Below are 10,491 nucleotides of genomic sequence, written 5' to 3'. Positions count from 1 at the left end.
GCTGGCCCCGCCCCCCGGGTGCGGTGCGGTGCGGGGGGGCTGAGGCGGAGGCGCCATGTCGGGGACGGGAGCGCGGGGAGGGCAGGGAGAGGGGGGGGACGGGGACCGGGGAGGGGGGGACGGGGGGGGGACAGGAACCCACGTGACCCGCCCCGGGCGGCCTTAAAGGGGCGCGGGCTGGGACCGCCCCGGGCGCAGCGCTTGGCACCGGCTGCAGGTGAGCGGTACCGGGGGAACCGGCACCCCCAACCCCCCCCTCACACCCCTTATCCGGACCGATCTGCCCGCACCCCTCTGCCCGGGACGTAAAGGAGCGATCGGGATGTGGCTGGATCCCCAGCAGCAGCAGGGATCCCCCCGGGGCTGCCGCCCCTCACCCTTCGTCCCGGGCAGCCGCGGGGGTGCCGGCCTCCCACCCACCCATCCCTCCCGCCTTCCCGTGGCTGTGCCGCGGGTGGATCCGTCCCCAGGCTCCCTCTCCGCTCCGCAGGGCTGTCAGCCCGGTGCCACGGCCCCGGAGAGCAAGGCCCGGGCCGGCCCCTTGCAGAGCCCCGTGCGAAGCGGGCATGGGAGCCGCTGGGCTGAGCTGGGGAGCTGGAACTGCCCTGGGAAGGATGCGGAGCCAGCCCAGGCCTGGAAACTGTACAAATATCCTGCAGGGAAGGGAAGAGGCACCGCTCCCATCTTACTACATCACGTAAACACATCCCCAGAGAGCAGCATCCATGTGCTGGGCTCTGGATCCTTCAGCTCTGAAGTGCAGTAGAGAGAAAAGCAGGAGCACAGACTGAACAGCTGATGGGTGTTTAAGATTGTCTTATTTTGCGACTTTTTGTTTAGAAAAATCTTTTTTTTTTTTTTCTCTTTGCAGTAACTGCAGGCTCATGGCAGCAGATCTGAGATGCATCTGATGGTAAGGAAACTTGTAAGCCTTGCTTGTCAGTCAGATTTAAGTGGAGCCTCTCTCCTGGTTTTGTGGCTCCTGCTTGCCAGTGTGGTTAGGAACTTCCCTTAACAGCAAGACTGATCCTATAGAAACATTCATTAATTACTAGGTGAACCCTTGGCTTGTGATGGGTGTTAAATCTTAAGTGAGAAAACAGAGGTCCTTTGGTTTGCCTGCAGTGCTCTGCATGCTTAATGGAAGTGAGATATTGGGATTTGACTGCATGTGATTTTGCACCACCAGCTCGATCACCAATTTGGGATAATTCTCCCAGATTAATGCCACGTGGATGTTGGGCAAAATCCTTTGGGAGAGTTTGGTCAGGACTGTTACTGTGCACCCAGCTGCTTTTGTTTCAGTTGTCAGTAGGTCTGTGCTGCTGATTTTTACTGTGGCCCTGCAAGGGATTCGAGACTCCCAGATCCTCTTGGCAGCACAAAGCCCGTGGCTCCTTTCTCCTATCTCCTGCCAGCTGGAGAGAGCCCCAGGTGGTAAAAGTAGACTTTCTCCCAAAGGATTTTGCTTGATCTGCAACTCACTGTAAACAGCAGAAGATGAGTTCAAAGTCTTCTTGGATGACCTGAACCCACAAAGCTTATGATAAGGGCAACATGCACACTAGCTCACCCAACCATCTCCTACAAAACTGTCTTAAATCATGCCCAGACACAATGCTCTGGGTCTCCCAGTGACAATTTTAAGTTTTAGCAGGTACATAAAGTACAAACGCAGTTTCAGATTTATCACAGCTCTTTAATTACCTGTAATCACTACCTACTTTTAAAGGCAGTGGGTGAAACACTTCAGGGAGCTATGGGGAGCTGGGCAGCCTGGACCCACCTGTGGTACAACCTGCAGTGCTCTTCTCTTTGTGTGAAGCCAAGCAAGCCCAGCTGATGATGTCAAGGCAGGGAGAAGGGAATGGTCTCTGCTGGCTTTGTTTCCAAACAGCCTCAGCAAAGGAGCAGCAGGTCTGGTAAAGAGCTGGATGTGTGCAGAGGGGACAGTTGTGTGTGGAGATGGTGTGCCCTGGGGAAAAAGGGTAAAGAAAGGCAACTGTCTGAGGCCAGCAAAGACAAAACAGAGCATGGTGTTTGTGGGGATGGCCTGAGCAGAGAAGTTTTGTCACTTCTTTTTTTAGGATAAAGGAGTAGTTTGTGCACTCCTGTGTACCCGTCCCTTTGGCACTCATTTTCCTGCCTGCATTGCACAACAGCACTGCCTTTTGGGGACAAACACGAGGGAACCCTGAAGGTGGATACAGTCCAAGAGATAGCTGCTAGAGAAATAAATCCAAATCTGCTGGCACTCCCTGCCCAAGGCCACAAGATCAAAGAGTCCCTCACCTGATGCATGCAGGAATCATGGCTTCCTAAGTTGTAGTCAGGTCAAAAGTGATGTTGACCTGACTCTTGTGAGAGCCAAATGTGACCCAGCAGACACAGAAGAGCTGCATCAACGTGGCATGGAGCCAGCTGATGTGTAATTTCTCTCAGCACTATCTTAACACACACTTTTTTTATTTTGTTTTCACCAGATCCTGTACCACAGCTTAAACCAAGGGCTGACAAAAGGCTGCTTGATGATGATTAATGCTGAGTGTTGCCACAGGCTTCCATTTCACTGCCTGCTGCCCACCCCAGCTGCACCTCCTCCTTCCTGAGATCTCTGCCTTCCTTCCCTGGGACCCACCGGCCTGCTCCTTCTCTTCCCTCCTCCAGAGATCACCATGGTCAATGAGACCCAGCCTACCTGCTGTGCCAGTCCCAGCTCCAAGTCTGATGGTGGCAGCAGCAGTGGGAGCGAGGGCTCCAAGGAGAGTTCCCGCTGCTCCACCCCGGTGCTGGACGGGGACCGGCACGAGCGGCTGCGGGACAAGATGCGGCGGCGCCAGGACTCTGGAGACAAGTGGTTTTCCTTGGAGTTCTTCCCTCCCCGCACGGCCAATGCTGCTGTCAATCTCATCTCCAGGTGAGGGCTGCAAGCTGGGAGAAGGGAGAGAGGAAGGGTCTTTGGTGGAGGGCTGGGAAATAGGCTCTGCCCCATGCTCTGTCTCCCCTTCCAGGTGACGAAGCAGGTAATGGGGCTGTGCTTTCCTGCTGAGGAGGGTAATGGACACCAGGTAACTTGTCTTCCCTTGGAGGCCCTGAAGACTCCAGTGTGGTGGTGGGCTTACTGAGGGGGCCAGAACGTTTCCCCTCTCCCATGTTCTGTGAAGGTGGAGCAACCCCACTGTCATGCTCTGGGGCTGAAGCAGAGTTCTAGAGGACAACAGAGCAGACAAGTACCTGTTAAAAACAGGAAATGTTACTTGATGGGCAGTGTGCCCAGTTCTCTGGAACAGAGACACACTTCCTTCCAGAATCATGCAGCCTTGTTCCTCTGTATTACTGAGGACTAGATTTAGCCTCTGAAATAAGTGTCCCCACCTACATGCTAAATGAAAGCCAAGAGCACCAGAAGCCACCATGTACTCACCTGGAGGAGAAGAGGGAGTTTCCTAACTCCTGTGTGTAGCTGCTGGATGCCAGTGCCAGGTTTACTTTAAACAGAAGGGTCTGTTCAACCCAGAGCAAGACCTTTGTCTCTTCTGTTTGGCACACTTGACAAGCCAACAGAGATCTGGTCCATCTTTTCATGCTTGGTGTCTCTACAGTTAAAGCTGGGAGCAGGGGGTTGCATTGCAGTCTGCCATCTCAAAAGGAATGGGACTGGCATTGTTGTGTGTCAGAAGATCTAAGAGTCTCACAGAGCATGCTGAGAGTGTGTTCTGCAGAGAACACTTCAGTCGCCTCTTTTTCAGAGAGATCACAACCTCTTCCTCATACAGCCCAAAAGGATGGTTTTCCTTATTTACATTGGCCACTTGCTTAAACTCCCAGTCCAGCACTTTCCTTGGTCTCTCCTGCTGCTATTCTCTGAGCTCTCTCTGCCTGTTGCTGGCATTCCAGCACTGAGCAGGATATCTCAGGCACAGAGAGGGGAGCTGGCTACAGGGTAGGCTGACACAGCCCTAAATTCCTCAGGTTTGACCGCATGGGAGCGGGTGGCCCTCTCTTCATTGATGTGACGTGGCACCCTGCAGGAGACCCAGGATCTGACAAGGAGACCTCCTCAATGATTATTGCCAACACTGCAGTCAACTACTGTGGGCTGGAGACCATCCTGCACATGACCTGCTGCAATCAGACCAAGGAGGACATCACAGGGCACCTGCAGAAAGCCAAGAGGCTCGGGTTGAAGAACATCATGGCACTGCGTGGAGGTGAATCCCTTTGTCCTTGTCTTTAATTCCAGAGTGGAAGTGGAGATATATGATTCAGAGGCTCCTGCTGCTGCAGGAAAGGAGCCCTTCGTTAGGCCCTGAGCCCTTTGTTAGCAGGCCCTTCAGTTGAAGGGTAGACAGAAGCAGTCCATGGGTAGAACTGCAAACGTGGAGGTTTTGTCTTGTCTTCCTTTTGCTAGCAGGAGGTTTGACAGCACTGGGAGATCTGAGTCCAGCAAACAGTTGAAGAGAGCTGTAGATTTATTCTTTTTTCAGATCCTTCTGGTGAGGAATGGGAGGAAGAAGTAGGTGGCTTCAACTATGCTGTTGATCTGGTTAAGCACATTCGCAGTGAATTTGATGACTACTTTGACATCTGTGTGGCAGGTAAATATCTTTCACTGCTGAGTGTGGGGCAGGGTGTGAGATCAGCTCAGCAGTCCCTGTCTGAACCTTGCTGCAAGTGGCAGCACAATCAGATTATCCACTTACTAATTTCTATTGTGTTGTCCTTACTACTAGGTGTTGGGTTTTTTTTTTCCCCCTCTTCCCCCCCAAAGGGTACCCCACAGGTCATCCTGAAGCAGAGAGCTATGAGGCAGACCTGAGGCACCTGAAGCAGAAAGTCTTTGCAGGGGCAGACTTCATCATTACACAGCTCTTCTTCCGCTCAGAAACCTTTCTCAAGTTCATGAAGGACTGTCAAGCCATTGGCATCACCTGTCCTATTATTCCTGGCATCTTCCCCATACAGGTGAAATTCAGTCATTCTGGTTCAGGGAGGGAGGAAGGATCCAGGATGTTGAGTGTTTGTGGGTCGGGTTCTGAGACAGGGCTGTAAAAAGCCTCCACAAAGTTTCTGGGAAGTGAGAGGGCTAAACATGAGATAAACCTGTGGATGGTTTGCCAAAGTAAACTCCTAGACATGCAGTAACAGGCTCAAAAGGTTTTCTGTGCTCCTGTGGCAAAGGGATACAATGGTCTAGCAGTCCTAAGGCATTGGTCATCACTGGCATCACACTGGGCTCAGGGAAAGAAATGGGAAGGAATCACCTCAAGTGACATGACCAGTGTCATCCTAGAGGTGGGCCCTAAGAGTAGAATCCAGGAGCCCCAATTCTCTATTTCCTGCCACAAAATTGAGGTCAAGTACCTGTGTTACTGGGATGCCCAAAAAGAGCCTTGGAACAATCAAAACCCCCTGTGTCCTCCTCCAGGGTTACCACTCCCTGCGCCAGCTGGTGAAGCTCTCCAAGCTGGAAGTACCCCAAGAAATCAAAGATGTCATTGAACCCATCAAGGACAACGATGCAGCTATCAGGAACTACGGGGTGGAGCTGGCAGTGTCCATGTGCAGGGAGCTGTTGGACAGTGGCGTGGTCCATGGGCTCCACTTCTACACCCTCAACAGGGAAGTGGCTACAACCGAAGTCCTGAAGCGTTTGGGCATATGGAAGGAGGACCCCAGGTGAGCAGAGTGTGTGCTGGCTTCTCACACAGCCATCCATCCATCCATCCATCCATGCCATCTACTGAAGGCTCAAGCAATGGATGGGTTGGCATTTCCTCTGCTTCTTTTTGTTTTGTTCTTTTTTTTTTTTTTTTTTTTTTTTTTTTTTTTAATTGCCTTTCTGCATTAAGAAGTTCCCCCTTCCTGCAGATCTCTGACAAAAGCTGGGAGGAACTGAAGGGACAACTGAAAGAGGGATTTGTTTTAGTCCAGGGGTTTTAAAGTAGCCTGTTCTGGAACTTTAAAAACCCAAACTCTTAGAGAAACGTGGTTTTTGAGGTCTGTCACCACCTCTTTTACAGGCTAGGTGCTATATAAGCTCCTGCTGCTGATAAAGAGCAGCAAACTTCTCTCAGAGTCCTCAGCATAGACATGAGGAAGCAGAGAAAGATAGCTGTGTTTTCTTCTTGTTAAAGATAGCTTCTCACAGTGCTTTCCCTTTACCTCTTCCAGTTGCAGGTGTCAATGTTGTCCTTAAACATTAAGTAGACACCTACCAAGCATCCTGTGAGCAAACTGAGTGGGAAAAGATTTTCCGTAAAGGAAGAAGAGTTTTCTGTCCTCCTTGATGAACAGAACTCTTCTCAGCCCGTCACTTGCTTTTCCCCAGAGATAAAGCTATCCTGGGGAAGCAGAAAGTCAGCAGAAGACCTGTGTTAACATCTTTTCCTCCCCTGCAGGAGGCCTCTGCCCTGGGCAGTCAGTGCTCACCCCAAGAGGAGAGTTGAAGATGTGCGCCCGATCTTCTGGGCCTCCAGGCCCAAGAGTTACATCTACAGAACCCAGGAGTGGGATGATTTCCCCAATGGCAGGTGGTAGGTGTCAGCTGGCAGTGGCTGTGAGGTGGAGGGGTGGTATGAAAGCCTGTTCCACAGTCAGGGTCTGCTGTTAGTGGGTGTTCTGAGCACGCTTTGGGACTGACAACACAGGAGGCTTCTTTAAGTGGTTCCCACTTGCTTGGAGTTGAATGAGAAGGGTGGCATCAAGGTCAAGAGGCTTTTGGTCTTCAGGAGGATTTTACTGGATATTTCTTTTCCCCAGTAGTGTCTTCCTGCATCACCAAATGAGCTCATCTTCCTCACTAGCCTGTTAATCCTGTGTCTGCTTCCCTTACAGGGGTAACTCCTCCTCTCCAGCATTTGGGGAGCTGAAGGACTATTACCTCTTCTACCTGAAGAGCAAGTCTCCCCGAGAGGAGCTCCTGAAGATGTGGGGAGAAGAGCTGACCAGTGAGGAAAGTGTCTTTGAGGTGTTCACATGTTACATCACTGGAGAACCCAACAAAAATGGGCACAAGGTGAGTGATGGCCAGGATGTTCAGCATGGTACAGACAGCAGTGCAGACCATTACTTCAGCAGTCATTCTTACAGTTAGAGATATCCTGTCCCTAGGACCAAACTGTCCTGAAACAGGTGTATTTCAGACCAATAGTGCATTTAAGTCCCTTCAACACCCAGATGGTAGGGAGGGGTTTGTTACATTCTTTGTGCACCATCCTTTCTCCACGTGTAGGTTACATGCATGCCATGGAATGATGACCCTCTTGCCACTGAAACCAACCTCCTGAAGGAGCAGCTGGAGAAGGTTAACAGAAGAGGAATCCTGACCATCAACTCCCAGCCAAACATCAATGGCAAACCATCCACAGACCCCATTGTAGGCTGGGGGCCCAGTGGGGGTTATGTCTTCCAAAAGGTACTGCATGACTCTGGGCTGGGCAGCAAAGAGCTGTGACCCAGTTTGGTCTGTATCAGGTGGGGAGGTCCCAGGCTTTCACCCAGATAATCCTTCTGCCTGCTTCTTATCTTAGTGCCTTCTCACTGAGACAAGGCAAAGCTCCTTTGGTGTCTTAAGACACAAACTATGTCACCTCTGTGGCTCACTGAACAGCTGCATTCCCCTACCTCCCATCTAGAGTTTCTTGGGTTTACTTCTTTCTACAATTTTTTAGATACAAACATGTACTGCATCTGATCACATTCAGTGATGCAGGAACACCCAATTTTTCCATAAAATGGGGATCGATGAGGTCAGATCTCTAGCATCCAGCTTCTCCTAGGAATATCTCAGTAATATCTGAGCATTTTAAAATTTCTCTGTCTTTCTCTAAGGCAGAGTTCTTCACCCCCTGCCTGCATCCCCCAGCACTGCTGCTGTGCTGCTCAGAGAGCTGAGAGGTTCCTCCTCTGGCCTGCAAGCAGTCTTATCTCCCCTGCCTGCCTCCTCCATGCATTTTCAGGCCCTAGAGCCTTGCCACTAATGGCTGTGATAGGAATCTCCCATCAAGGTAAATGCCAAGCAAGTGCCTCACTAGGAAACAAAGCAGCCTTGTTCAAAAGGATCCAAACCACGAAAGGCTTGAGCCCAGCAGATGGCAAATGCAGTTATGTTTTCAAAGGGAAAAAATTCCCCTGAGGTAAAGGGAAATCCATCATCCCACACAATAGCCAGGAAATGAGGGGAGGGGAGGCAGTTGGGAGCAGCCAAGCACAGAGCAGTGGTAGATGAAGCAACTACAGAATTAGGTAGGATAAGCACACAGAACTGGGAACAAAAGATGAGCAGAGGGAATTGTAGGGTGCTTGGCAGGGCCCAGCTGAGACCCCAGACTTCTGTTCCCTCTGAACTGGGCTGCCTGGGCAGGACACTGCTGTTCATAGGGTGCCATGGAGAACAGAGGCCAAGCTCAGAGCTCATCCATGCACTTTCCTCTGTCTGGCAGAGCCTGCTTCCCAAGCACAGCTCCGTAGGCTGCCTGGAGCTCATTACAGCCTCTCTGCTCACATGGCTGCAGTACAGGGAGCTTGTGGCTTTCCTAAGCTGGTTGTGTCTGGGCTTTTACCTCTGCTCTTCCCAGTTTTCTTTTTCTCCCTACCTCTTACAACCCCACTGCCCTGTGCTCAGGCCTCCTCTGGTACACGTTTCCAGGAACAGACACACAAGTCTTCAGCTGGCTGGTTTCCAAGCAGCACAGACTGTACAGCTGGCTGCCTGCATGTGTCCCAGCCTTGCCAGGAGTGAAGCCTTTTGCTCTCTTTCCCCTTTCCCACCCCTGCAGGCATACCTGGAGTTCTTCACCTCCAGTGAGATTGTCACGGCACTGCTCAAAGTGCTGAAGAAGTATGAGCTGAGAGTGAACTACCACATTGTCAATGTCAAGGTAAGCTCTTGTCTACAGGACACTTCTTCTTTCACCACCTTGGGAGAGAGGCAAATAGCAAAGATTCAGAGATCACCATGAGCAAAGTGGGGCTGATGAAGGGAAGGAAAACAAGTCAGCTGTGGTGTGCAGCAGCTTTTAACAAGGGTAGGGGAAACAAACTTGTTCCAACTCACTCAAATCCTCCCTCCAAGTTGTTTCAGAAGTGTTTTCCCTCCTTTGGCAGGGCCAGAATATCACCAATGCTCCAGATCTGCAACCCAATGCTGTCACCTGGGGTATCTTCCCAGGCAGGGAGATCATCCAGCCCACTGTGGTGGATCCTGTAAGCTTCCTCTCCTGGAAGGTGAGACCTTTCTTTTGCTGAGATGCCCTGGAAGTTCAGAGTGTGCAGTTTATTCTTAATCTACAACCCATGTCAGAGTGGAACACTTGTGATACCACCTTGCAGAGGTCCAGGTGTTGAGCCTCCTGCTCCCTCAGTTTAAGCAGAGCTTTGGTCCCCCAAGAGCTCTTCACAGACACCAATTTCCCAGTAACAGGAGATTTGGGAGCTACCACTGGCAGTCAGAACTCTGGGCAGTAGCTTTCCCTCCCTTCTTACACACAGAGGGGCAGCATTGAGCTGAGTTTCTCCTTCCAGCTCTGACTGTTCTGCTCAGTGACTTCTCACTGACTGGAAAGCTCTTGGGGCAGCTCTTGACATTTTTTAATGAGAAGAGGCCCCAGGCTGGCCAGGCCTGGCTCACACTGTTTGTCCCAAATGAGGTAATGTGCCAATGCAGGTCTCCAACGTGCTTGACACCACTCCCATTTATTTTTTTCCCCTGGCAGGATGAGGCCTTTGCCCTGTGGATTGAGCAATGGGCCAAGCTCTACGAGGAGGAGTCTCCGTCCCGCATGATCATCCAGTACATCTATGACAACTACTACTTGGTCAACCTGGTGGACAACGACTTCCCACTTGAAAACTGCCTCTGGCAGGTTCTGGATGATACTTTTGAGCTGTTGAATCTCCAACTCAGCAGTGAGAATTCCTCTTCTAACCCTTTGCTCCCTCTGGCCACTGATGGTGGGGAGAGGAAAAGCAGTTCCTGAGCTGATGGTGGAGCACACACTCCTCAGCCCCGTGGCCATCATACCTCTGACCTGCTCACACTACATCCTCCTCTGTCCCCAACATGAAGGCCACCCAGCTCCTCACTGAACAAGAGCCAGAACTACCTGAACCTCTGAGCTGAGACTCCAGACTGAGATGGAAGGTCAGCTCTGGAGGATGAAGAGGTGCTAATCATGGCTATGTTAATTACAGTGACATCCATGGGAATAAAACTCAGTGATTCTGGTAACTTTCTTGTGCCAGAAATGCTGCCTTAAGGGCAGAAATGCTCCTATCAGCAGTGCCTGTGCCAGGAGGTTATTTCAGCAGCTACCAACCCTGTTACACTGCACTCCCAAGATGTATTTTGCTATTACTGGTCAGATCAGGCTCCTTTGCACTCACTCCAGGAAAAATTTTCTCCCTGTCTTTTCTCCTTTTGTTATATTTCCTGTACTCTTTTTAATAGCAACCTGTGAATTTCACTTCTGGATGAGACCCCCTAGGAAT

General features: G+C 51.1%; 1 protein-coding gene across 4 annotated transcripts; it reads left to right on the top strand.

The window, feature by feature from the left end:
• Positions 1-131: 131 nt before the first annotated feature.
• On the top strand, positions 132-10,279 carry MTHFR (methylenetetrahydrofolate reductase). Of its 4 annotated transcripts, XM_030463482.1 has the most exons (14): positions 132-217; positions 872-913; positions 2,484-2,917; positions 3,012-3,068; positions 3,973-4,211; positions 4,488-4,598; positions 4,772-4,965; positions 5,429-5,679; positions 6,402-6,536; positions 6,838-7,018; positions 7,235-7,417; positions 8,781-8,882; positions 9,109-9,228; positions 9,717-10,279. In XM_030463482.1, the coding sequence occupies exons 4-14, from the start codon at positions 3,058-3,060 to the stop codon at positions 9,978-9,980; spliced, it is 1,791 nt and encodes a 596-aa protein (XP_030319342.1). In that variant the 5' UTR covers positions 132-217; positions 872-913; positions 2,484-2,917; positions 3,012-3,057; the 3' UTR covers positions 9,981-10,279. The 4 variants fall into 4 exon arrangements, with proteins under 4 accessions (XP_030319342.1, XP_030319341.1, XP_030319340.1 ...); XM_030463481.1 differs by lacking the exon at positions 3,012-3,068 and having other exon boundaries at positions 2,668-2,917; XM_030463480.1 differs by lacking the exon at positions 3,012-3,068.
• Positions 10,280-10,491: the final 212 nt, after the last annotated feature.

The sequence above is a fragment of the Calypte anna genome, chromosome 21 (genome assembly GCF_003957555.1).
Source record: "Calypte anna isolate BGI_N300 chromosome 21, bCalAnn1_v1.p, whole genome shotgun sequence".
Taxonomy (NCBI): domain Eukaryota; kingdom Metazoa; phylum Chordata; class Aves; order Apodiformes; family Trochilidae; genus Calypte; species Calypte anna.
Note: the sequence above shows the minus strand (reverse complement) of the source record. Positions and strands in the feature narration are given on the sequence as shown.

Bases quoted from the DNA above. Each gene is read 5' to 3' on its own strand.
- MTHFR (XM_030463481.1), top strand. From the start codon at position 2,676: ATGGTCAATGAGACCCAGCCTACCTGCTGTGCCAGTCCCAGCTCCAAG. The intron at 7,418-8,780 runs GTACTGCATGAC...CCACCCCTGCAG, and splicing joins GGGGTTATGTCTTCCAAAAG to GCATACCTGGAGTTCTTCAC. The intron at 8,883-9,108 runs GTAAGCTCTTGT...CTCCTTTGGCAG, and splicing joins ACCACATTGTCAATGTCAAG to GGCCAGAATATCACCAATGC.